Source organism: Panicum hallii, chromosome 3 (assembly GCF_002211085.1).
Source record: "Panicum hallii strain FIL2 chromosome 3, PHallii_v3.1, whole genome shotgun sequence".
Classification (NCBI taxonomy): domain Eukaryota; kingdom Viridiplantae; phylum Streptophyta; class Magnoliopsida; order Poales; family Poaceae; genus Panicum; species Panicum hallii.
In genome coordinates this window covers 8,485,493-8,510,765 of record NC_038044.1, presented here as the reverse complement: position 1 = coordinate 8,510,765, position 25,273 = coordinate 8,485,493, and the positions used below count along the sequence as shown (strand labels likewise).

The following is a 25,273-nucleotide window of genomic DNA, read 5'->3' as shown; positions in this document are numbered from 1 at the left end:
CATCAAACCCCATCAAATATCAGAATCTATTGGATATGCCACATATATTAGTTCTGTAGCTTTTTTGAAAATGTATTTCTCAACAAAAAAAATTATTTTGTAAACGTTTCTTTACTTTTGAAAAGAGAATCACACTTTTGGGTGGTCCAAATGATGAAAAGGCTTTGTGGTATTACTGGTCTTCATCGTGAATCCAAACACATTCAAGGCAGCTCATCTTGTCAGTTGTTCTTTAGGATCAAATACATTTAGTCATTTATAGGTAAATATTATTTTACGAGAAAAATATTAGTACATGCCTGGTGTTTTAAAACACTGTGTAGTACTTTGCCCCATCTCTTTTAAGGCATATTTTGACTTATAGTATATGGAGAGATTAGTTGGTACAAAAATATAAGATGAGGGCAAATGCGAAGGAAAATGACCATAACACCAACACCTAACAAAATGCATGGAGAAAGAGATCACATAGTAGAGTATCCTTTTACAAAAATGCAAAGTATTTTCCAAGACACGTCTTTCTCACAGAGTCAACGACAAAGCTCCACTATCACTTTCTTATAGGATAAATAGTACTTTCTTTCTTATTGGAAAACCCTGCAAGAATTTTACAAGAACAGGAGCATCTCAAACAAAAAAAAAAGAACAGGGGGCCGGGGTCAGCCTGTCAGGACGCCGCGCAGACGCGGCGGAGCCGCCGCCGCAGCAACGCGGAGGGCGACGCTGTGCTGGCGGGCCCCACCTGCTTATCCCCTCCGCGCCGGGCCCCGCCCGCTCCCGCTCCTTGCGGACTCCGAGCCCCCTGGCTCCACGGCACCACTCCCATCGCTCTCCCGGTTTGCATTCGCCCCAATCCAAACAAATGGCCTCCCTCCATTAAAACCTCCTCCTCCACCAGCACCATCACCACCACCCCAATTCCACACCCGCACGCCTGGTACTTGCGCTAGTGCTGCTGCCCCGCTTGTGCTGGTATCCATGGGGACGTCGGGGTCCAAGAGCATCGACGGCATCGGCGCCGAGGCGGCGGGGGTTGGGGCGGCGGGCGGCGGCGGGGAGGCGGGCGAGGGCGCCGCCGCCCCGGAGGCGTGGCACGGCGGGGCGCAGCTCTACGTGTCGCTCAAGATGGAGAACGCGCGGATCAGCGGCGACCTCGTTCCGCACGTCTGCGGCTCCGAGCCCATCATCGGCTCCTGGGACCCCGCCCGCGCCGTACGCACGCACGGCCGCCGAGTGCTTCTGCTCTGTTTGCTGCGCCTCTGTTTTCCTGCCGCGGGAATGATGCAGTTGCTGCGGTTTGGTTTTGATGCAGCTCGCGATGGAGAGGGAGCTCGCGTCCATGTGGCAGCTCAGCTTCGTCGTGCCGCCGGATCATGGTACGGTGCCTCTCGCAGATGTCCTGTTCTATGGAGTTATTATCATTATGGATTTCAATTGGGTATTAGTGTTTGTTTGATTGTTTCCGAGTTGTTTCCTTACACTTCTGTAGTTTTGTTTGACCTTTTGGGTTCTCCGTGGGCTATTAGATTTGTTAAACAATTGGGTTCGGGTAATGTTTTCCTTTTTCATTTTTGTCGACTACCATGCTGAATCCCATTTGTTCGCACATTGGGAGTGAGTTATTTGATTCGAATAGGAACTGAAATTTTCAACCTGTGGATGCTACTGTAGAAACACTGAACTTCAATTGAACAGAGTTTTTTTTATTCATTTAGAAACGGAACTGTCAAGCTCTGATGCAAATTGCTCCATGCACTGGTCTGAATATTTCAACCTGTGGGCGTTGCTGTAGAAACGTTGGACTTCAAATTCTTGCTGAAGCCCAAAGACGCAGCAACCCCGTGCATCATTGAGGAAGGGCCGACACGCCTCCTCACTGGAGGCATGCTCGAGGGTGATGTGAGGGTAGCACTTTTCAAGCACAATGGGGATGACGAGGTGCTCGAGTTCAGGGTGTTCAACAAGGCGGACATCGTGTCGCCGCTCGAACTCGCAGCTAGCTGGAGGGTGTACAAGGAGAACTTTCAGCCTTCCAGAGTCCGGGGAATCCCTGACATCAGTATCAATGTTGCACCCACTCATGGAACTGAGGTGAGACCATTTGTGATTGATACTCTATGCTTCCCTGTGGTGCTCTGGTGGATGCATTTGGCTGCAAAGTTCTGTGTGATCTTCGTACAACATGCGTAAACTGCTTTATCAATACCCTATATTCTCTAAAGCCGTACAACTAGAAGGGTATATCTGCTTGTCCAAATGGCATGTTATTTGATAGCAAGAATGCTAGCAGGTCCTTTTTTCATTACTTGGTTTTTCTCCCATGTCTTTTGCCAACCCTCCCATGTCTGATAGACTGAGACCTACAAAAAGAATAGGTCCTTTTTATTTTCTCGTCCTTCTCTACTTATTATCCACACGCTCATTTCTGTAATTACATGCAGATGCCAGGCTAATTTGTATTGTGGTTTCTCACAGGTTTCTGTTTCCTGTCTTTCTACAGGAAGGATCAGGGGCTACTTTGGAACTTGACCTGGAGCATTATGTTGTTCCAACCCCAACTGCACCACCAAATGAATATCCTGCAAACCTTGCTGCAACTCCAGCTTCCTTGATTCAAACTGGAGCATTGCAGACAAATGATATGCTTCTTAATGATGGGATTCAGAGTCCAAGTAGTGTTTCTGCGGATTTTGATGGTCATAGTAACCACAAAAAGGTCGGCTGTTTACTGGAGAAGTCGGTGTATAATATTGGTCTTCTATTGATATTTTTTTTCTCATAAAAATAAAGTCCATACATTTCAGTCTGGTACATCAATTACTGAAGACCATACATTTGTCTTGAATTTCTTTTCTTTTCCATTCTCTTATCTGCACAGTTTTTAAGCTCTATACCTGAAACTTATCCTCCTACCATCATGGAACTAGTCTGGTCTTAGTTGGTATATTTTCATACAATGAATTATAAGTTGTTCTGGCTTACATACATTTGATACCTGTATGGTTCTATCACATGTTTCTCTTTTTTTGATATAACTATATTCTGAATTTCTGTAAATCAAAACAGTATTGAAAATTAACATATTTCTTTTGTAGAATACTGAGACCTGGGCAACAGATTCTTCTAAGAAAATACAAACTTCTGGCCTCGTTGAGTCAAAATCAGTTGGCACCTTTACACCACTGCAAAAACCAGATGGTCAAAAGGGCATGTTCATTGACAGGGGTGTTGGCTCTCCTAAGCTTCCAAAATCAACCAGTGCATGCTCCTTGGCATCTGGGCTTGGTTTTGGATCAGCAAAGGTCAGCATTCTCCCTTACTAGTAGTAGGTAAAAGGAATAGATAATAGGCATGAATCTGCATATGTATAATGATATTGGACTCACAGAGATAATATTAAGATGTAAATCCACATAACTCTCAAGTTGAACTGATCAAATGGTTCTTGATGTGGTTTGAGAAATATTTCAGAATGAAGTTTGTACTTTTCTTCTTGACTATTGTTGACATTTCCACAGACCATGCCAGAAGCAGCAGGAGCTGTTGCAGCTGCAGCTGTAGCGGATCGCTTGCATGGGTCAAAGGAGGACCGGAAGCTTGCCATTGTTTTGGTAAATAGTTGAAATTGCGTGATAATTTAAGTGTTCTTCATCTTGTATATGATTTGAGTGTTTAATGTTTATTTGTGATCTTTTTGTCAACAAGACAAACTAAACTTTGCTTGTTGCATTTTTGGTACCTACCATGTCCTTTTTAGTGTTTGGATGGATTTAAACAGAGCGGTTTTAAGGTATAAAAAAAACAGAGCGGTTTTCTATGGCAGAGTAAATTGAATCTTGAGCAGTATTGTTAGTAGTATTACACTGGTGGTGATTGTCAATGGGACCATTAGTACGCTATGAATTTTGCGCTTTTTGCCCAGGACTGAAACATTGCCCTTTAAGCATATAAGTGAAAAAATAATTAGGAATCTTATGTATGCAGTACCTTTTAACAGAGTATTCAGTCAGGGAAGTAAGAATTTAAATATCCTTTAGTTGCGATCCCAAAACAGCAGTTGCCAGCCCCCTTGACAAAGTATATTTGTCTTGCTGCTGAGCATAATCACCTTTGTGTTCAAAACCTTTATCCGCTTGAACATATTCCAAAATTTTTATTGAATGCTTGTCCCAAAAGTTGGATCTCCTTCTGAATATGTTTACTCCCAAATCAGGTTGGCCTGCCAGCTCGTGGTAAAACCTTCACTGCGGTTAAGCTTACAAGATACCTTCGTTGGTTAGGTCATGAAACTAGACATTTCAATGTTGGGAAGGTAATCATATTCTTATTCCGATAGACTGGCTTGCATAGTTAATATGTATACTTTTGTTGGTTTCAAACTTAACTAACCTTTCTTTTGTTGAAAATGTATGTGCAGTATCGCCGTCTGAAGCATGGAGCAAATCTGGTAACGACTATGATTTGTTGCAGTTCTATTAGTGGAATATATATGATCATGTTTTTTGAAGTGTTACCATGGCCAAAAAGAAAGCATGTCAAGTTTTTTTAGCTTTATTACTATACTTAAGTGTATTAAAGCTGGTCCTATTGCGGCTATCTTAGGTTCACTTTATTTCATGATTTACATTCTGCTTGGAATGCATTTTAAAGGAGTAACTTTAGCACGGCTTCAGCAGGAGTCAGGGATGCTTTAGGGGTGGAAGTCACCATGTTCATATTTACCGTCACCATGATTAATGTTGTTCTCATATTGGTTGGCCCAGTTAATGCATGGACTTTTCATTTTATGGATTTTTTAGGGCATAGCCACTCCCCTGAGCTGAGTTTCAGGACATGCCACTTCTATGTCTTATGGATGTGTCGTTCCAAGACCCTCATGTCATTGGCACAGCAATGGCATATCTTTAGTTCTTTACACTTTCTTAGGGGAGTGACAAATCGTAAAAACCACCTTATTTTAGTCATTATGCTTTCTACAATCTTCATTGTATGTTCTGCTACATCTTTGGCTCTGAATTAGTGTCCTTTTTTCAGATTTTTGATAAGGCTAGTATCGTGCACGTACTTATACATCTCGCTGGAATTTTTCAATGCTGTTATTTGAGCCTATGTCCATGAAAGTACTATCCTGTTCTAGTGTTATCTAACAGTTTTGTATTCTTATTGGTTCAGTCTGCAGATTTTTTCCGTGATGATAATCCTGAAGGTATTGAGGCACGTAATGAGGTTAGCACGCTTTATTGACTACTGTGCATTTTCCTACTTAGTATTTCAAAATACTATTACCACCACTCAAAATAGGTGCCATCATGGACCATCTTCTGATTTACCAGTATCTTCTATGATTTCAATAAAGATGTATTGCAATCTTTTCACTGGGCCCCTTTGAACAGCACTTTGGTAATCATAGCTGCCTACCTTACTTAAGGATTAAGATACCAGGCCCTATCTGGAACACATGAGTTTTTCAATATTCCTGCTGGAACTGAGCTGTATCCTCTGAAAGTGCTGTGAAATTTCTCAAAACCTTCTTTGTTCTAAACTGGATATTGTTAGTTAACCTGGTAATTTTCACCCGTAAATCAATGGAGTAAGAGTAGAATTTTATTAATGGCTTCTATAAAAACATAGTGTAGGGTTTAAATGCTTCAAATCTGTAATTTATATATGTCCCCTACCTCTTTTTCATAGTTACACTTTGCCATTAGCTATAGTTTTCAAACTTAGTTTTTGCTCCTAGATTCTTCTCATGAATGTTCTACCACCAAGGACAGAATATTAAATTAGCATCCTGTAGGAAGGATAGAATTGCGTATGAATCGTAGGTTGTATTGCATTATGCCTCGAGGGCAAATATATAGGGGTACAAGACTTGGAAGGCAAGAAGCCTTCCCGAGATATTTCCTTTACTACCAAATATATTCTAACACATCCTACATTTGCAGAAGTCTTATGTGATTTTGTGACAACCAACCCCTAGAAGGAGATTTTTAAAACTTAACTGTATCTTTTTTCAGTATATTACTTAAAACTTGCTACATTATTCTTCCGGCATACATGTTGCCAGGTGGCTGCTTTAGCAATGGAGGACATGATAGACTGGATGCATGGTGGAGGTCAGGTAAGTTGGTGTTGCATACTTGTATAGCCTTCTTGGAATAATGAAATGTAATACTCAATCTGACTAGATCAAATTGTCTCTAGGTTGGTATATTTGATGCAACCAACAGCACAAGAAAACGAAGATGTATGCTAATGAAAATGGCTGAAGGTAATTGTAAGGTAATTGATAGCTTTCGTATTCACATCAGCTGAGTCTTTTATATTTTCTTACTTAATAAATCTTGAGCTAAAATTAGCTCACATCTATGAAAGTCAGCAGAATATACTGCTGTAATGTGGAAGTTTTTTGAATAATTTAATCATTTGCATTGGTGCATTTGGACCATTGCCACCTGGCAATTGTGATCTTGATCTTCTCTTCCTGATTGAAGTCATTTTCTGCAGATTATATTTTTGGAGACAATATGTAATGATCCCAGCATAATCGAAAGAAATATACGGCTGAAGATACAACAAAGTCCTGACTATGCTGACCAGTAAGTTTCCCAAAATTTACCCTTTCCTAGATATAAGTTAAAAAAAAAACTTGAACACGCAGGAGTACTGTGTGTCATTTCATTAAAGAAGAGGAACGAAATGCATTTACAAGTTACAACCTACACGCCCAGACTCACACACAAACTCAAGCCTAACACACACACAATTTAAGATGAAATTTTCAGCCTGAATACTGTGGAAATTTTGCAGGCCAGATTATGAAGCTGGACTGCAGGACTTCATGGAACGTTTGATGAATTATGAGAAGGTTTCAACTATTTATACTTTCAACAGTAAAATTCTTGAGTTCTGTGAACTATTTAGTATTGAATGAAGTAGCATTCCTTTCGTAGGTCTATGAGCCAGTGGGGGAAGGTTCTTACATCAAAATGATTGACATGGTAAAGGGGCAGGGTGGTCAGTTACAGGTAGGTTCTTCCATGCCTTTGCATATTCGACAGCACATGAGTCAACCCTAGGACACTTTACATCCCTAAGTGGAAGAAGGATCAATGGTATAGGTACAATTTTTCTAATAGAAAATACCTCTGGAAATACTTGAACATGCATACGATGTTGTGTAGAATGAGCACTTATTTAGATAAGTTATTTACAAACGGGTCGATTTTTTTCATAATATGTTTCAATTTTTGAAACTTGAGATGCTATGTTTTCTTCACTGATTCTTCATTTGAAAGTTCGTACTTTTCTGACCTTGTACCCAGGTAAATAATATCAGTGGTTATCTTCCTGGGCGGATTGTCTTTTTCTTGGTATGTACTTCTAAGCTCATACAATAAATATTTGCTTGCACTTTCTGAGTAGGCGTAATATCTGCATGTTCTAACAAATGCAGATATTTACTTTCTATTTCAAGTTCATTTCCATGACTGTATTCAAAATTAATTGGTGACACATCTGCTCATATTATGCAACTGCAGGTGAACTCTCATCTTACACCACGGCCTATTTTGCTTACCAGGCATGGTGAGAGTTTACATAACGTTAGAGGAAGAGTTGGTGGTGATACAGTCCTAAGGTATGCTTTCCCTAAGTTTCAACCTGATTCCTTCATATGATACTTTCCACACTTAGTATGTCATTTTGAGTTTGGCGCGTAAAATATTACACCATAAAGAAAGTAGCATGTAAATGTGTTGATCTTATAGGAAATATCTTGCTGTATTGAGCTAATAAATTCCTCTTTTAACTGCCTGACAATGGCACTCAGTGAAGCAGGAGAGCTTTATGCAAAGAAATTAGCAAACTTTATAGAAAAGCGTCTCAAATCTGAGAAAACGGCAACTGTAAGTAATTTCCCATAATTTAATAATGGATTAAATCATCAGAACATGGGCTGACAGAGGGAAATGTTTTAAATTTGTATTATCCAACTATTTAGATATGGACCAGCACCCTTCAGAGAACAATTTTGACAGCAAGTCCAATACTTGGATTCCCAAAGGTATTTCGTTAGTCAATCTAGGAGTCATCTTTCAGAACTCCTGCAAGTTAGACACATTGACATTGCTTGACTTTGTTGTTTGTAGATACAATGGCGTGCTCTTGACGAGATCAATTCTGGAGTTTGTGATGGGATGACATATGAAGAGATAAAGAAAACTATGCCCGAGGAGTTTGAGTACGTATAATAATCCTTTTCATTGGCATCATGTGCATCCCTCAGTAGTTGTTCATCTGAGATGTCAGACTTATGTGTTATTTTTTAATTTTTGTCTCGTACAAATCAAGCAAACATTATTTTTTACACTTTCGTGTTGCAAAAGTTGCATTATGGTACAGTACCAAATTTTTGGATCTGAAGTCGCCACTGTGAACCCTTGTTGCAACCAGATCACGCAGGAAGGACAAGCTCAGATATCGCTACCCCCGTGGAGAGTCTTACCTCGACGTAATACAGAGGTTAAAACTATAACGCATAATCATTCAGCCAGACTATCTATAGGTTTACTTGAATTTTCTACTAAAGCCTAACTGCTGATGTCGTGATGACCCTCAGGTTGGAACCTGTCATCATAGAGCTAGAACGCCAGCGGGCACCAGTGGTCGTCATATCCCACCAGGTAAATTGCCACGCTTGATGATGAAAATCAGTGCGCAGATATGGTGATGTGTGAACTATCTTTCCTATTGATAGGCTGTCTTGCGAGCACTGTACGCATATTTCGCCGACAGGCCTCTGAGAGAAGTTCCAGACATAGAGGTGACAGCATTTTTGGTGTTTTCCTTCTCCTTCAATGATGTATTAACAGTGTACTAACAATCATGCTAAATGGTGCTAATTTGAACTAATAGCATCTGTTCGTCGGCAGATGCCACTACATACCATAATTGAGATACAAATGGGAGTCACCGGTGTTGAAGAGAAGAGGTACAAGCTCATGGACTGAATACACAAAGGCAGCAGGTTGTCTGCTTCGGATAATCGTACAGCAAATACAGACACCACAAAATACTCGAGTACAGATACCGATTCTTATCTTTCACCGGAAGGTGCGAAACCAACTCCGTTGTAAATTTACTGAACATACTTATTTGATCATTATAAAGAAAAAAACATGTTACTAATAAGGAACTGTAAAAATAACACGCTTACTGCCACAAATGAGGAATGCAGGGATACTTGAAAGGAACAATTCCAATACCTGTTCATAAGATATATGATCAGCCAAATTGGCTGGTCCTGTACTCCTGTGGCTGATGTCGTGACCAAACCCATCAGTGCTTGCCTTGGTTGTTCTGTGATGCTGTCAGACTTGGGCACGACCTGCCAAACTCTGAACTGTCATGTCCCTCCTGTGCCCATGTGAGGACACAAGGTCAGGCAGTTTTCTTGCTCCAGAAACTCTGCTCAAATGACGGCATGGCCTTCAGCAGAGCGCCAAAACTTCCCTCGATTCCATGCGGCATCCATGAACACGCTCACTTGTCCCTTGTCGCTTGCAAATATATAGACCCGGTCGTCGCTGGCCTCGTCACCGGACCGGCGTCATGTGTGCGTGATTGAAGCCGGAGATCTCACCGCCTGCGCCGGCCATGTCGTTGCCGTCGCTTGCTCGCTACGACGTCAACGTCCTGCTGGCCGCGGTGGCCGCTCTCTCGGCGGCGGTCGCCTTCGTCGCCGCGCTCCACCTCTACGCGCGGTGCCTCCTGCAGCGGCGCGCCGCCCTCGCGGAGGGCAACCCCCGCGTGCTCGTGCTGCGGCGCCCCCCGCCGGACGGCTACGAGCTGGAGGTCGTCAGCGAAGGTGCGTGCGGCCAGGGCGCCGCCGGGCTGGACGCCAAGGCGCTGCGCGCGCTGCCGGTGTTCATGTGGGAACCGTCCAAGGTGGGGGAGGAGGGCGGCGTCGCCGCGGCAGCGGAGCACGACGGGCAGTGCGCGGTGTGCCTCGGGGAGTTGGAGGACGGGGAGCTGGGGAGGCTGCTCCCGGCATGCCGCCACGTGTTCCACGTGGAGTGCATCGACACGTGGCTTGGGGTGAGCTCGACGTGCCCGGTATGCCGGACGGCGGCGGCGGCTCCGGCCGCAGACGTGGCACCCGGACCCGGTGAGGTAGATCCCAGCTGAGGCGCCGAGTGTTAGTAACTTGCATGGTAAAAGTGGTTTGATGGTTAGTGGTTACATGGTAAAAGTGTGATAGTGTATCTTGATGTGTATTATTCTTCCAATGTACTGGCTCTTGTTTCTTATCTTTGCTAAGATAATAATATCAAGATGTAGTTTGGACGCCATGACTGGATATTTGTGCGATCGACAAGGGCCTGAAAACTTTTTAGGCTTATGCCGACTGGATGCAGTGCTACTTTGCACGGCACCTGCAGTTTTCTTTCTGGACATGACCTTCTCCATGACCAAACTGCAACGCACGGCAACGACAGTGAAACACGGCAAATAAGTTATGGAGCACAGAATGCAGAGCCAAACAAAGATATTTAGCAACAAGTCACGTTGCCCATTCAGTACATCGAATGCCATTAACACTAACAAAACATCGTCTTATGTTGATGACAAGGAAGGTTTGTATATATAGTAGCAAGGTAACTAGTGTATGGTACGCAATACGCATCTGCAGCAGCTTTCGCGGCTTTCCAGGGAAAATCCGGCGCCACTTGGGGCCCAGACGCAAGGCTCAGGTAGCCCATTCAGGCCCACTGAAGCGCGTGTTGGGCTTCCTCTGTCGGGTAGACCTACGTACCGGTGGCCCAGCTGCGGCTACTGCTGCTGCTTTAGTGCTAGAACCCTTGTCAGCCGGGCCGCTTTCAGGGCCCAAGTTGAGGCCAGACATGAGCGCTTCGATTCCCCTGCAGTACTCCTAAGGACAAACGGACAGACGGAAACGTGAGCACAACCAAACCAAGGAATCAGACAGAATCCGTACTGTGTGTTTCGAAAACAAAAGAGAATCGGAGAGAGAGAATGCACGTCAAACAGAGTAACACACACTGTATAACACAACACAGCTCACCTCAACCAGCTTCAGAGCAGCTCCTTCCTCCTCGGAGTAAGGTTCCTGCAGGTCCTGTCGCATGTCTCTGTAGGCCTTAGCGTCAGCCATGGCACTCTCTTTGTCGTCCATGCGCTGGAAGCAGAGGCTCCTCTTTGCGTACATGGTGGAATCATCGGGGTCCATTTCCAGTGCCTGAAGCTCATGCCAGGGATGAAGTTTAGTTCGGCGTTTCTTTGACAACATCTCGTCTTAAAAGCTGTTTAGGCAGGTATGTGCTTTTGCCTATTGATACCGACAAATGGACGTGCGGGTTGAATCGAATGAGATGTGCAAGAACTTGCTAGAGTATAGCGAGACGATGCGAGGAGATAATCCTTCTTCCGAAATGCAGCATCCCCTTCTGCTTTAATCTTATATGCTTGGCGCAGGCGTACCTAAATCATATGCACAAGTGGAAGTTAATACAGAATCCATAATGCATGGAAATGACAACATAATCTTCCAAAGGACATATCTCAGCTACCAACATCAATCCAATTGTGATTCAGTAGAAAGAAAAAAACTATATAACAAGGCTAGATGTGGCACACTGACACTCACAGTTTTCCCATGCTGAATTATTCCATCAGTGCTCCAGTCTGCATATTCAAGCAAAGGGGTTGTGACAGGGAAAAGGAGCTTAACGCATTCCTCCCATCCTTTCAGTGCCGCAATTTCTATGGGCATTGTACCATTCTGTTAAGCATCCACAACAAGAGTAAGTTTAAGAAATAAACATTGGACAGCCAGAGCCATATCAAAACTAGGCCATTTGTTGAACAATCAGTAACGTGGAAAAAAAAGTTCTGCACTAGGCATGCCACTTAAAAAAAGGAGTGAAAGGAATTATAGACGATGGGGCAATCCACTACTGCACTAGTGTATAGTAGAATATGGTAGCGAGGGTGTGCAAATGTAAAACTCTTTGTCCCTAGGAGAACATGTCATTGTATAAAGAAAGAATTAAAGCGGTCACATTAGAATGCCATTCTAACGGTGAAGGGTTAGAGACCATGTGAAAGAAAGAACAGGTGCAGAGCATTTAGAATGATCCCTTTCGTTCTTTGTTCTTTTCTTTCCCGTGTCAAAAGGACCATGTCCACTTCAATATTTGCAAAACATAGAACATTCTTTTGAGACAACTACGACATCATAAAACTTATCTTGTTGGTGGCCATATTGCCATAATTGCTCAAGAAATCCACTTAATAAATTGAGTCCATAACAGTTCCATGTACACAAAAGTCAACAGATATAAGGCATTAAACATGCAATTGACTAGAAAACCACAAATATAAAGTTCATGTGTCAACATTATTCATCAACTAATAATCTTTGTTAATTAACGTAAATGTACTTGCATAACCAAGAAAGGTTTTTAATACAGTACAGAAAAAGTATATAATCTTGCCAAGCTACAATAAACTGACCAACGTTATAATAGACAGAAATCCAGAAGTTAAACAACAGCAACAACTAATAGCCTAAATATCAGGATAAAACTCACTTCATTAGGAATATTTGCATCAGCACCAGCTTCCAGCAGACAATTGATGAACTCCGTTAAGCCTTTATCAGCAGCTAATGTTAGTGGAGTTACAGGACTACCATCATTGACATCAACACCAGCCTGCAGAACGGAATATGTACACACAAGGTGTTGGAGACAGCTTTCCGAAAACGTGAAGAAATTTATGCTCGTCTTATCAAACTTGTTCTGCTCCAAGGGCTAAAACTCTCGGGGTTGCATGGTGGATCTAAAGGAATAAGCACGGCACCTCAATAAGTACTTCCAAGCACTCCACTGAAGAGCCAAAGAGTGACGCCACCAATGGTGTATTAAATAATGAAGTCGAAAGTCTTTCACTCTGGGAAAAAGGAAATAATACAATTATGGTAGATAAAAAAATATTTAGTGCAACAAGCAATTGTTAGTAGAAGTAAAAATCAGTAATTGATTATTTTGTTCAATTTTCCTTTAAAATTATATTATAAACAATGAGAAGTATGTAATTTGGTCTTTGGGAACCCATAATGAAATACCATCTCCTTTTCCGGATACATAATTGGACAAGCCAATACACATTTTTCAGATGAAAAAAATCTAGCATTTATCAATTAAGCTCCCAACATGTAATTGTTTCCTCTGCATAGGTCAAACGAGGGCTCCAAGAATGTAGCAGGAAAATCAGGACAGTTCAAGGTATTTAGCCATTATTGTCACCAATCTCTCATGCATGCTGAAAAGTCACATACAAACTGTCCATGGCAGCAAGTATATTAAGCAAGAACAATAGTTTTGTTCAAGAAAAAACACAACTTACAATACTGTAATCTGGCGCAAAGGCATCCATAAACTGATACATTGTGGGTAAGAGCCAAATAGCCAGATAACGATATTATTTGACAAAAGCAATGAAATGGAGGTGGCAAAAACACCAAGTTGATCCGCTCAAAGCAAGTAAAGCTGGCAAAAATACATGGTTGGACCTAATACACTAAATTTCCAGTGTCAGGACTTGGAAGGACCCTCAAGATAAGAGTAGGCAAAGACAAAGATTACCAGGCATATACAAGTCTGAACTCTAATACATACATATTGAAGAAAAAAAGACAACTAAGAATGCGAAAGGAAAGGAATAATTACATCTGCTTTATTCTGCAACAATAACTTCAACACTTTTGCATGCCCCATTTTGGCAGCAATGTGTACTGGCGCTCCACCATTCTCACAGATGGGATCAACATCAGCTCCTTTGGACAGTAGCAACTCTGCTACTTCATAGAATCCTGGATATAACACATGAAAATGGTTGCGACAACATCTAGGGTATATTAAAAAATGGGTTCTGTAACTCAACATCACTAAGCTCAATTATTTAAGAATTAATCGGTAAAGCATATCTATATGCACAAACAAGCTGAGTGTACCACACTAGTTAAAGAATTCATATCACCTCATTTGTCCACCAAAAAAAATGCGGAGACAAATGATCATATTTGAATGACAAGAATATGGATTTGGCGGGATAAGTCAAACTGAATTCAGCAAACAGGCAAAGAAGTCCGGAACACATTCATGCAAGGGAATAGAGAACCTCGTTCTGCTGCAATATGGAGCGGAGAAATTCCACCATTGTCTGCTTTGTTTGCATCAGCTCCATGACTGAGAAGAAGGCTCACAACAGCTGTAGATCCTGTACCTTGTACTGCAAAAACTAGGGGCGTCGCACCTAACAAAAGAATGAATGGCAAGCACTTCATAAGAAATAAGAATAGTTCTAACCTCTTAACTAACGAAATGATATATGATCATGAATCCACCTACCAAAAGCATATCAGAACATGTACAAGGATGTAGTGTAGATGAACCATGTCATACATTCAAAATTTAAGTGGAAACTTTCACCTAGATCCCTCCATCCACAAAGAATGCAACCCTCGCATTCAAGGAGTCAAACAATTTTAAATTTGATCAAATTCATAAAAAAACTACTAACATCTATATCTCTAAATAAATTTAATATAAAAATATATTATACGATTATTTTATATAAATTTGATTAAATTTGAAATTATTTGACCGTTCAGGAAGGAGGGTTGCATTCTTTTATGCACGGAGAGAGTGCTGCTTAGCTGCTCAATGACTCGACAAACATTTCACAGGAATCAACTTTCTGCAACCGATTAAGAAACAATATATGCTACTGCCTCACATGAGCCGTCAGTAGAGCTGACCAGTTTCTAGGATCGGTGGAAATTGGGTTGCAGTGGTGGCATTCATCATCAAATATGCCATTGTTAAAAATCACAAGGTATTAGACACAAACTCACAGCTCGAAATTCGCAAACCAAAATGAAAAATCGGCTCCGCATCTTGCCATCCCACATCTATCGCCGACTTGCCGCCGTTCGACTACCGGCTCGCCCGGCTGCGCCGCGCCGCCGCCGCCTGGCTGCCGCCACCGCCACCTCCTCGACGCAGAGGCGATACTGGACCACATGTGGGCTTGGGCTGGCCGTGCCTGGATCGAATCTGGAATGGGAATGGGCCATTGGGCTGCTAACCTACCCCTGCATTTGGGCCTTCAACACACGACAAGCAAAGCAGCCGATCTTGTTCAAAAGTCGCCTTGTATTCCTCCTCCTGCCGCCGGAGCAGCGGCGCGGCATCACCTTCTCGGCTTCTCCCAGAGTCCCCGGCCATTCCGCACCGCCTCTACCGGTGTGCGCCTCCATCAAACTACAACTTCACCACCGGCCTCGGCGCTTGATCCATGATCCCCAGCTAGCCATGACAGCGGTGGCTTCTCGCAACGAATCCATTCCAGACAAGCTACCAAGCACCCAACAACGAACTCTCGGAACGAGACTATCGCACAACTGATTTCACCGGATCCATCCGACAGATCAAATTAAATTACCTTCGACGTCGGTGGCGTCGACGTTGGCTTGGAAATCCTCGATCAGCAGCTTGCACATATCCACCTTCCCCGCCGCGGCGCCCAGGTGGAGCGGCCCGTGGCGCTTGCTCTCCGGGTCGCTGACGGCCGCCACCGCCTCGTCCACGCCCTTCCCGGCCTTGGCCAGCTTCTTCGCCGACTCTGCGATCCGAAACCAACCACCCCACCACCGCGGGGAAGAAGAAGAAAAGAGCAGCATCAGATGGTCGATCCGTCAAACTATAACACTCGCGCGACATCCGCACAAACTAGAAATGGATCGGAAGGCGTTGCGATTACTCACTCCTCGCGCGGGGGATGTCGCCGCCGAACGCCGCGGCGAGGAGATCCGCCACCGCCCGATCGACGCTGCTGCCGGAGTTCTCTGGTAGTACTTGCGGCGGCTGGAGGTCCAGCTGCGGGCGTAGGGAGGACTTCCCCAAGGTGGAGAGGTCGTCGGAGGTGGCGGCGGGTGAGGCCATGGCGAGCGAGCTCCAGGAGAGTACCAAGCGGCGCGTCGAAGGAGGAAGGAATGCACGTAGATTGTTTCCCACTGATACATGATCGTGTTATATAAGGTTAGGCGTCCAATGGCTGCCTAGAATCGAGGCGATGAGCCAAGGAGCGGGAATGCTCCGTTTTGTCAAAAATCAGTTTCCATAAATCTCGGTTTAGCGGGAACTCCAACAATCGAGTAATTAAAAAACGGCCCGTAAAACCAGGAATTTGATCTGACCATGTACTAGGCCTCAAGTTGCACTCTTGTTCTGTTTAGTGGCGATGAAGGTGAGGAATAGGAGGGGCCAGAAACGTGGCGGGAGCTGAAAAAACCGAACACGGATTCTCTTCGCCCACCCAAACACGAACTAGGAGCCCAAAACAAAAAAAAATTTCTCACAACTCATGCTAACGATACTACTGTTTTTATCTGAAGATCATCAAAAAAACTTGTTTAACTCAATCCAACTTGTAGGTCGTTTTAGCAAATCTATATAGATTTTACAATACATCTAGATATACGCTTTGTTTAGATATATAGCAAAATATATATATCTAGATTTGCTAAAATAACATCCGTTCCAATTTTGGAACGGAGGGAGTATCAAAGATCCAAACAATGACCATAGTTTGTAGAGATAGTGGAAGGATCACCGCACCCGCTATCAGCAGCCGGATACAAACTCTCGCTGCTACTAGCTAGGGACCGAGGGTGATTCGATGTGGCGGCTCGAAAGAAATAACATGTGGCATCGGGCGATCGTACGAATGTTCCGCTACATTTTCTCACTTTATGGTGGTTTTACGTTATTTATCCTTATGGGAGAAGAAAAACATTTAGAGCAATCCATGAGTTCAACAACACCTCACACCATATAACAGATATCTAGATTCCAAATTTGTTTTTTGCAAATTATTTACGACCATATATAGTAAATCAAGAGAAATTATCCTATTTTGTGAGAAGAGGTTGCGAGCACCATAGGCTGAAAAAGGACACATCCCACATAGGAAATAGATAGAAAAGGATATTTTATTGAAATGTCACAAAACACATCAATAACTGTTTAGAATCAAGTACTTTCTTCGCACCAAGTTAATAGGGACAATAGCTTCTTTGTCACCTATATTTGTCACCTATGTGTGCTTACTAATCTCTCAAATGCTTCCAAGGTGTTTCATTAGGCATAGTTTGGTTATTTTCTCTCCCTTTCTCTAAGTTTTAGACACTCCCAAGTTCTGTGATGAGATAACCCGAAAAGAAAGGAGAATTGCCACAAACGTATTTGCTCGAGTTAAATGCATGATTTCCTCAAATTTTAGGATGGAGGAAAGTTATTGTGTCCACATGTAACATTGCATTATATTATAATTTAAGATAGGATTGTATATATGATGTATTTTAACTTCTTCGGTCAAGTTGTCATTTTAGAAAAGTAAAATATACTATGAGTACCTTGCTCATGGAAGATTGGGATCCCTACCAGTAGTCTACCGGATACACCACGGCATGCGATCGCAGCAACGCAGTGGGACAACCTTCATGACTTGATCACGAGTGAAAAACGTGAACGCCACTGAACCAGGACACGAGGGGACGTGCCGCCGTGGTCATCCGTTCACCGGGGCCGCCGCCGTCTGCCGAGGCCACGTTCGGCCGTGTCCGTTGCGGCACGGTTTCCACCCATGACCCACCCACTGGTCCGCCCGTGGCCGAGCCAGCTCGCGGCCCCACCCGTGCCACCCTGACACGCGGGCCCGCCGCGCCGGACCTCAGAGACGCAGCGCCCGCCGCCTAATCTCTCCGAAGGCCACCCAAAATGCACCCACGTGCCACAGATCCGTGGGCCCGGTCCCTTTCTCCCGGCGTCCCCACCTCCGCACCTCCCGCTCCGACTTATAAATAGCCCCGCCTCCCCCGACCCCTTTCCCCCCGGAAGAAGCCACAGCAACAGGAACAATTCCTCCGCTCTCTGGAGAAGGCAACAGGGCGGTTGCGTGCTCGAGAGAAGAAGGCCCGGGGGGAGCCCTCTCGCCCTGCCGGGAGGGAGGCGCCGCCGCGCCGATTCGACCCGCCGATCGGCCGTCCGCGAAGGTATACCCCTCCGATTCGGTCTCCCCCAAACCCCCGCTTAATCCTCGGGGTACTCGTGTGCATTCGATCTGGTAGGGGGGCACTGTGCGGTTTGATCGGGGGGTTTTCCGAGGGTGGAGTCCACCCTCGCGGGTGGGTTGATGCTCGTGGATTTAGGAGGAATTTGAGGGTCGGGGCGCGAGGTCGGGGGTTCCCTCGCTGCTGCGTCGCGGTCAAAGTAACTGTAATGGGGGATTTGGGGTCGCTGATCTCTCGGCGCCGTCTTATTTACCTGGATTAGTACGATTTGAGCGGCACGGTGCATCGATTCTGCGCGGGAAGCGTAGTGGTTGCTGTGGGAGTGCCCCGGATCTCCTAAACCGCAGTGGTCCCTTCACATTTTTTTTAAAAAAATTCAGTCCCAACTCCAGTTTCCACTGTCTGCAATGGTTCGAGATGAAAGTTGTGCTGCAATCTTAGTTGATTGCTCATTGATCGTTCTGTATTCTAGCTGTTTGCTTCCTCTCTATCATCTAATCCTACTGGTGTTTTCTGAAATAATTCAAATCCCACCGTTGTGCCTCCTATACTTTTGTAGTTTTGTGGTGAATTGGTAGTTCCCCAAATCCATCACTATTTCCCGTAAAAAGAAAACCATCATTAGCTTAAGCTTCTACACATAGAACTGGGTTGACTTGGTATGGTTGGTCTGTGATTAGACTGATCTCTTGAGGTCATGTCATTTAGGATGGAAACACAGTATCGGCAAATGGGGAATGCACCTGATCACTGCCCATCTCAGTTCTGAAGCTTGTTTTGTCAAATGGCCATACTGGGTTGATACCGAACGATCCTTATTGTCAGGCGATATTTGCATCACTATGTCTCAGCTATCTCCTTGCTATCAATCTGTTTTGACCCATTGCTTCTTTTATAACCCTTCTGTTGAATTGACCATTCTCCACTTATGTCACTATGGTTCAGCTTATACATGTATCTTTCCAATTGAAGCTGTCTGACTGTGTGGATGACTAATTGGCGTCTAGCTCTTTGAGGAATTAGTTTCCCTGTCCCAGTTTTACCTACTCTTATGTTTAGGAACTCCACACATATTTGACATACCAGTGAAAGTGTTTCCATATTTACTTCCAGTCAACCTTGAAGCACATTCATGAGCGATGCTTTTGACCTCTGTAGCTTATAGTTTTGAAATTCTTTTCTGCATGTGCCTTCCTGTTTATTAGCAAGGCATCTTTGGTAACAGAAGCCAGCAAATATATTTACTCTAAATCTGAACGTCGTGTGTCTCCACTTATCTATCTGTGGTGAGGATTTACAATTACGTCAATATTTTGGTCACAGTTTCTTGTACGTGTAAGCATAAACAACAGGAGTACACATAATTGTTAAGCTATGCATTAGGAATATAGTTGATGCATCTCTTAATATATATTTGATCACAAGATAAAAATCATATGTATGACTCGTGCTATGTCTCAGACTTCGAATGTACCTTCTTCCTGTGACTCTTCTACAGCCATTAAATTATTGAAGGCACCCTTTGATGGTTCAATCCATGTTGGAACTCTATAAGTTCCATCGGACAAAGAACATATAAGTTCTGCAGTCAGTTTTTCGTTAGAAGCGGAAGTGTTGAATCTGTTAAAGGTACAACACTGTTGTCCTTTGCTTTGATGGTATGCATGAAATTCGAAGTTACTAGCACCAACATGTCTTCTGCATCTTCAGGTATTCTTTATTGGTATTTATAAGACTATATGTATACAGTTCTATTTGTCAGAAATGGCACAAAAACCTATCTCTCTTATGGGAATGCAGGTTAGTGAGATCTGGCCTCCACAATAGCCCACCTTCTTGAAAGCAGATATATAAGGCTTATTAGAGTTGGAGTTCAATCTTTGGGGGACACAAATTGATTCTGTTATTTGTTTGACTTCAATTTGGGGCATATCCGGGCTTTAGATTGGGTGAGGAACTGTCGTTTCAACGATTTATATGATGGTCAGGTACTCAGGTTAGTGAATAGTTTCAGAATATTGTAGTTGCATATTTGTGCTGGTGAGTAAGTTATCAAGACCTGGTGAGAATCTTAATTCACTTTGAACCACATTCACTCTTTTATTCAGGACAGATACACATTCATACTTTTCTTTCTCCCCCTGGAGTCCATGCCTGATGTGAGCATTTTCTTCTCTCTAGCTCCTCCAGTTTGTTGCTCTTCCATGGTCCAAATAAATCTTGAACCAAGATTGTTCAAAAAAAAAAATTTCTTGAACCAAGGAAAATGTGCTTCATCTGCAGAGTTATCTAGCTTTCAGTCTTTTCAGGTACTAATAGTGTATTATTAATTTGATAATTTGAATTGTGCTACTAATGACATTGCAGGTACTAGTTGAACGCTGCAAAAAAAATGGAGTTCCTTTTCTTGTTTGACATCTTGATTGACCAAAATCAAGCTCTCATTAAAGGTCAAACAAATGGGCAAAATTTTGGACTCCTTGATTAGTTTTTTGCAGTGTTAAGTGCTGCTGCGGCAAATGGGAGTGATCCAGTTGGTCTAGGCCTTATGAGGACCTTGTCCTCAGTAAGAGCATATGTTCAACATCACTGTTGGACTTGTGTTGCCCTTAGCGTGAGAGATGGCGACTACTATTACAAGATTGTAACAGCTTTTTTAACTGCAGAAGAGGGGTCCTCTAATGTGATTTTTGGAAGAGCTGTTGCTGCTAACTTCATATCATTCTGAGGACTGGAAAGGGTGGACTAGTGCCACTCTTAGCACCTACCACCTAGAACTTTAGCCCATTGGTTGCTTTGTATGGTGAAATACATTGATCAAGTATAAAGGCGAGAAGCGTAGTCTGATGGCCCTCTGTTAACTTAGAGCTGGAGAGGGATATCGTTATCCGTGGAAGTATTGGCCAGAGCAGCATGATCACCCAGTAGTCCTGATTTGGGTGATAGACTTACGGATAGATTGGTGTAAATTTTGGAAAAGAACTTTAAAAGGTTGTTTCATATATAATTAGTTGATCTGAAGATCCTTTCCCAAGTAAAAATCAGCTTATCACGTAGAACTGGTTGCAGCAATGGTAGCTGGGCCCATGAAGTACCAGTTTCTTTGGATCACTGGGAGAATGCCATTGTCATTGAACGGAAAAGGAGGCTAGTTGAAATAGGTCAATTGATGGTGTTGGAAACAAGATGCATTTATCCTAAGCAGAACAAAAGGGTACCACAATTTCAAGGCAGAACCTTAGCAATCTTGTGCCTCTGGTGTTTATTTACATGGGCATGTTTGTACCTGACATGTTAATGCAATGTCTACCTGTCTTCATATTCCCTGGGGCTTCTGGAGCTGATAGCTAGCACTATACTTTCTGCCTTACATATCCATTTTCCTTCCCATTTTACAGAATTTTGTATAATTAATAAATTTCTCTCCCTGTGACTTAGCTCATTCAGATGGGCTTTTTTCATGCCATGTAAAGATAGAAGATTCTGGCAGATCTGTTTATGCTTAATAGAATGTAATATGAAGTGTACTGTTTCAGAAGTGCTGCCATATAATTTAGTTGTACATTGTTTGAACTTCTTTGACTGCTGCTGTATTACCATTTGTACAGATGCTTTCTGTATGGTTTTGCCATTTAAGATTGGTCCATTCGCTTGATGTTGATCAGAGTCCTGGTGTATGTTTGTACTGCTTTGCTTAACAAATGCTGTGAGCTAGTGTCTTTGTAGGTTAGGTATTAGGATTTTCATACTTCATACTGAACCATTGCAATATTATCTTTGATCCAAATATCCATAAATCGTATAGCTGCTTATCTAGTGTTTTTTCTAATGTTTGAGATAAAACTATGCGGCATTTTTTATTGACCTTTCAGTTTCTTTCGACTTCCATTATTTGAATGGAAACAAACCTTTATGAAAGGTAAAATTTACATAGTGTGACTTAGCTGAAGTATATATTTTAGGTAACTTGAGATGATAATGATATGCCATATACAGTTTTTCTCTTCAACTTACATTTACATTTCCTAAAGCTGTAGGAAAAAAAAAATCTGCTACTTGTATTGGGCAAATCTCGGGTTTCCACCTTTATGCAAGTATACAATGATATTGCCATCTCTAGTTTATTTCTGTAAACCATATACTTTAGTCAAAATGCTTTGTGTTTGGCTTCTTAATTACATCAGCACGATGTTCAAATGTTTGCATAGTCTTCTTGGATATGATGGGAACTTCATTTGTGTTGTGAGTGTTTTGCTAAAGTTAAATAAGACACTGGATATGATGGAACTATTGGACTTTGGGCATCTAACATGTGTGACTGTAATATCACATCTTGTGGTTCCAAGGTTTGAATTATCCTTAATTTATTCCAGAAGCCTAAGCATTTGTGACTCTATGTATATTTTCCTTTTCTTTTTATTAACAGCTACGCCTCTGTTTGAAGCTTCAATTTATTTTGCTTGAATACTAATACTGAGCCTTTATAATTTTCCAGGTTAAAGAAAATCTAATCTTACTGTTCATGTACTATGGCGGGACATCATAATAACAACACACATATGTCCAGGATGGATCATATGAACCGGTTCCAGAATGAACCACCACCTTTTGGTATATGGACTTCACCAGTATACCACCTTATTACTTATTATACATCTCCACTATCGTTAAATTATTTACTTACACCCTGTTATGTCAGGTCCAAAGTTATTTATGCATCCTAGAAGTGATGCAGTAAATGGACCTCTATCACCAGGTTATGGGGGAGCAGCAATAAGATCAAATGACCTTCCATCCTCAAGTCACATTGGCCAACCTCATACCCAGCCTATTGAAGCCCCTGGAACCATGCTTGCACCCTATGCTGGCTATCCCCATGCTGGAAGCTCCAGTAGCATCTATGCACCACATAATACTCAACATCTGCCTGCTTTGAGTTATCCACATAGATCTGAGGATAGCTTCGCTCCAAGTTCCCATATTGATGACAGAAGGGTTGCACAGAAGCGGAGAAACCCAATTATTCATCCAATGGATGGATCCAGTGTTGGGAGCTGTTATGCTTCTAGTTCGTCTAATCCTCAATTCCCTCGGTACATGCCTCCAAATCCTGTTCCTGTTCCTGAACCCTGCCCTCCTCGAATACCCTCAAATATGGGTTCAAGCTATTGGAGTGATCATCGCTTTGGTAATCATGGAGGATCTCAGAGGAACGTAAGAGGGCGACATGATCACAATTCTATCCATTTGGGACACAGTCCAGGTGTAGCTTGCTCATCAAGCAGCACTCATGGGCCACCACACCATGGTAATGCAATTGGTCCTTCTCTGAGTACAGCAGTGCCACAAGATAGAGCTCCTTTTTCTGTACCTCCAAGACTTGTTCCCCCAGGTTAATTTTGATCCCTGCTCTTCTAACTGTAGCTTCTATGTTAGAGTTAAGGTCTTTCCTTGCTGTAAACTTTAACATTAATATTATATGTTTCATAATTGCAGTATAGCTTTTTTCAGTTAAATTTCAGTCTAGTACTGTTCTAAATGAAATTTGGATTGCAGAGAATACCAGTTTTCTTCAATTTATTATGTGTCACTAACTTTATTATGGCTCTGCAGGGGCTGATGGAAACTCTAGCATCACATTTAGAGAGAGACCATACTATCCTGCTCCACAGAGGACCAACATAAATGTTCCGCCTGTCCCAACACTTTCTGGTTCATCTGATAGCATGGCCTTTGTGCATGGTGGATATGTCCCCCGAGTAATTCCTCATAACACCATCCGCTCTTATCCCGCCCCAGCATTTGGGACTTCCTCCAACTCTGCTGCGGTCTCCCATGAGCCTGGTATCCCTAGCTATCCACCTGCTGTCCCTAGCTACCCGCCTGCTACCTCAGCAGCAACATCAAGTGCACCGCCATTTCATGCTGAAACTGCTGCATCTTCAAGACATCTGGAGCACGTGGCTCTAGGCCCTGGTGGTAGTGCTAGGAGTAGAAGGCTGAGGGATGCCTACCATGCTTTCCATCCGTTGATCATTGAGGAAAATAATTTGAGAGGATCAGCAGCTGAGGTAGAAGTTTTTCCTCATGAATTCATGATTATGCTAATAATATGAATTTAGAGCCATGACTAATTTAGATGCACTGTGTGCAGCGGTTTATGATGCTGGACCAGTTAGTTATCCATGAATCAAGAGAAGATTCTGATCCTCACTGGGACATGAGATTGGACATTGATGACATGAGTTACGAGGTTAGGAAGAATCTAGATACATGTAATCACAAACCAGCATAAAAAATGTTCTGTCACGAATGTAACTTTCTATGTTGTCATATGCAGGAACTGCTCGCTCTGGAAGAGCGTATAGGCAGCGTCAGCACTGGTTTGGCTGATGAAAAAATTTCAAGCTGTGTGATGGAGGTAACATGCTGCAGCTCTGCTCGTGCCCAGGATGGCATTGGCAAGGAGAACACAAGATGCGTGATTTGCCTGGTAAGATCATACCCATGTAGAATAGCATGTTTCACACTAGACCTACAAATTGCTGGCTTCAATAATTTTGATAATCCTTAACTGGTGGACATTGCAGGAGGAATACAAATTCAAGGACTCCATGGGGAAGCTGAAATGCGGTCATGACTATCACGCTGACTGCATCAAGAAATGGCTGCAGGTGAAGAACGTCTGCCCAATCTGCAAAGCTTCTGTGGCAGACGACAGTGGAGGGATTGAATGAAGCATCTCTCCTACTCCATTCGTCCTAGCTCAGGCCCAACTGTTGATCCATTTTGGCTGTGTAAATAAGTGATGGTCCCGAAACGGAATTATTTGTGAGCACAATTCGAACTCTGACATCTTGCCCTGTGTAAATCTTATTCCTCAAGCTAGTTGCTAATCGATGGCAGTGTTGTTCAGTGATCACATGCCGGTATCGTTCCTGGAGATTCTGATGTTGCTTGTGCAGCCTATCTTCTTGATGGAGGGAGTGGCCGTTAAGGGGTTGTTCTCTTGCCAGCTTCGCCTCTGCTCCATCCTCCATGGATGGTTCGGTGTTCAAATCAGTGATAATACGTGCGATCTTGTAAGTTGGTTGCCTCGAATTCGAATTGTCC

The 25,273-nt window shown here is 43.0% G+C and overlaps 4 protein-coding genes across 4 annotated transcripts; 3 read left to right on the top strand and 1 right to left on the bottom strand.

Moving 5' to 3' along the window:
- The first annotated feature begins 978 nt into the window (after positions 1-978).
- LOC112884885 (6-phosphofructo-2-kinase/fructose-2,6-bisphosphatase-like) lies at positions 979-9,263 on the top strand. Its single transcript, XM_025950508.1, has 23 exons — positions 979-1,212; positions 1,313-1,376; positions 1,793-2,091; positions 2,501-2,716; positions 3,096-3,302; positions 3,519-3,611; positions 4,214-4,312; positions 4,418-4,447; positions 5,173-5,226; positions 6,068-6,121; positions 6,205-6,282; positions 6,508-6,599; positions 6,811-6,868; positions 6,954-7,028; positions 7,326-7,373; positions 7,542-7,639; positions 7,832-7,907; positions 8,003-8,065; positions 8,151-8,242; positions 8,455-8,523; positions 8,621-8,684; positions 8,759-8,824; positions 8,934-9,263. The coding sequence occupies exons 1-23, from the start codon at positions 979-981 to the stop codon at positions 9,009-9,011; spliced, it is 2,307 nt and encodes a 768-aa protein (XP_025806293.1). The 3' UTR covers positions 9,012-9,263.
- Positions 9,264-9,402: 139 nt separating this feature from the next.
- On the top strand, positions 9,403-10,352 carry LOC112884886 (E3 ubiquitin-protein ligase ATL41-like). The gene has a single exon (XM_025950509.1). The coding sequence runs from the start codon at positions 9,658-9,660 to the stop codon at positions 10,186-10,188; it is 531 nt and encodes a 176-aa protein (XP_025806294.1). The 5' UTR covers positions 9,403-9,657; the 3' UTR covers positions 10,189-10,352.
- A 398-nt stretch (positions 10,353-10,750) lies between these two features.
- Positions 10,751-16,031, bottom strand: LOC112885125 (tankyrase-1-like). The gene is made up of 9 exons (XM_025950796.1): positions 15,854-16,031; positions 15,532-15,711; positions 14,206-14,340; positions 13,755-13,897; positions 12,615-12,737; positions 11,669-11,803; positions 11,410-11,502; positions 11,087-11,260; positions 10,751-10,933 (listed from the first exon to the last, which is right to left on the bottom strand). Exons 1-9 carry the CDS (start codon positions 16,029-16,031, stop codon positions 10,751-10,753), a joined length of 1,344 nt encoding a protein of 447 aa, XP_025806581.1.
- A 1,958-nt stretch (positions 16,032-17,989) lies between these two features.
- LOC112884311 (probable E3 ubiquitin-protein ligase HIP1) lies at positions 17,990-25,103 on the top strand. Its single transcript, XM_025949689.1, has 10 exons — positions 17,990-18,142; positions 19,622-19,870; positions 19,961-20,156; positions 20,269-20,319; positions 20,528-22,771; positions 22,860-23,552; positions 23,774-24,231; positions 24,315-24,413; positions 24,501-24,653; positions 24,751-25,103. The coding sequence occupies exons 5-10, from the start codon at positions 22,690-22,692 to the stop codon at positions 24,895-24,897; spliced, it is 1,632 nt and encodes a 543-aa protein (XP_025805474.1). The 5' UTR covers positions 17,990-18,142; positions 19,622-19,870; positions 19,961-20,156; positions 20,269-20,319; positions 20,528-22,689; the 3' UTR covers positions 24,898-25,103.
- The last annotated feature ends 170 nt before the right edge of the window (positions 25,104-25,273 follow it).

Excerpts from the sequence above, each read along its gene's own strand:
- LOC112884885 (XM_025950508.1), top strand. The coding sequence starts at position 979 with ATGGGGACGTCGGGGTCCAAGAGCATCGACGGCATCGGCGCCGAGGCG. Across the intron at positions 6,283-6,507 it reads TGGCTGAAGGTAATTGTAAG|ATTATATTTTTGGAGACAAT; the intron begins GTAATTGATAGC and ends CATTTTCTGCAG. Across the intron at positions 7,640-7,831 it reads GGTGGTGATACAGTCCTAAG|TGAAGCAGGAGAGCTTTATG; the intron begins GTATGCTTTCCC and ends AATGGCACTCAG.
- LOC112884886 (XM_025950509.1), top strand. The coding sequence starts at position 9,658 with ATGTCGTTGCCGTCGCTTGCTCGCTACGACGTCAACGTCCTGCTGGCC.
- LOC112885125 (XM_025950796.1), bottom strand. The coding sequence starts at position 16,031 with ATGGCCTCACCCGCCGCCACCTCCGACGACCTCTCCACCTTGGGGAAG. Across the intron at positions 11,804-12,614 it reads ATGCAAATATTCCTAATGAA|AATGGTACAATGCCCATAGA; the intron begins GTGAGTTTTATC and ends GATGCTTAACAG. Across the intron at positions 10,934-11,086 it reads CTGCTCTGAAGCTGGTTGAG|GAGTACTGCAGGGGAATCGA; the intron begins GTGAGCTGTGTT and ends GTTTGTCCTTAG.
- LOC112884311 (XM_025949689.1), top strand. The coding sequence starts at position 22,690 with ATGGCGGGACATCATAATAACAACACACATATGTCCAGGATGGATCAT. Across the intron at positions 22,772-22,859 it reads GAATGAACCACCACCTTTTG|GTCCAAAGTTATTTATGCAT; the intron begins GTATATGGACTT and ends CTGTTATGTCAG. Across the intron at positions 23,553-23,773 it reads TCCAAGACTTGTTCCCCCAG|GGGCTGATGGAAACTCTAGC; the intron begins GTTAATTTTGAT and ends ATGGCTCTGCAG.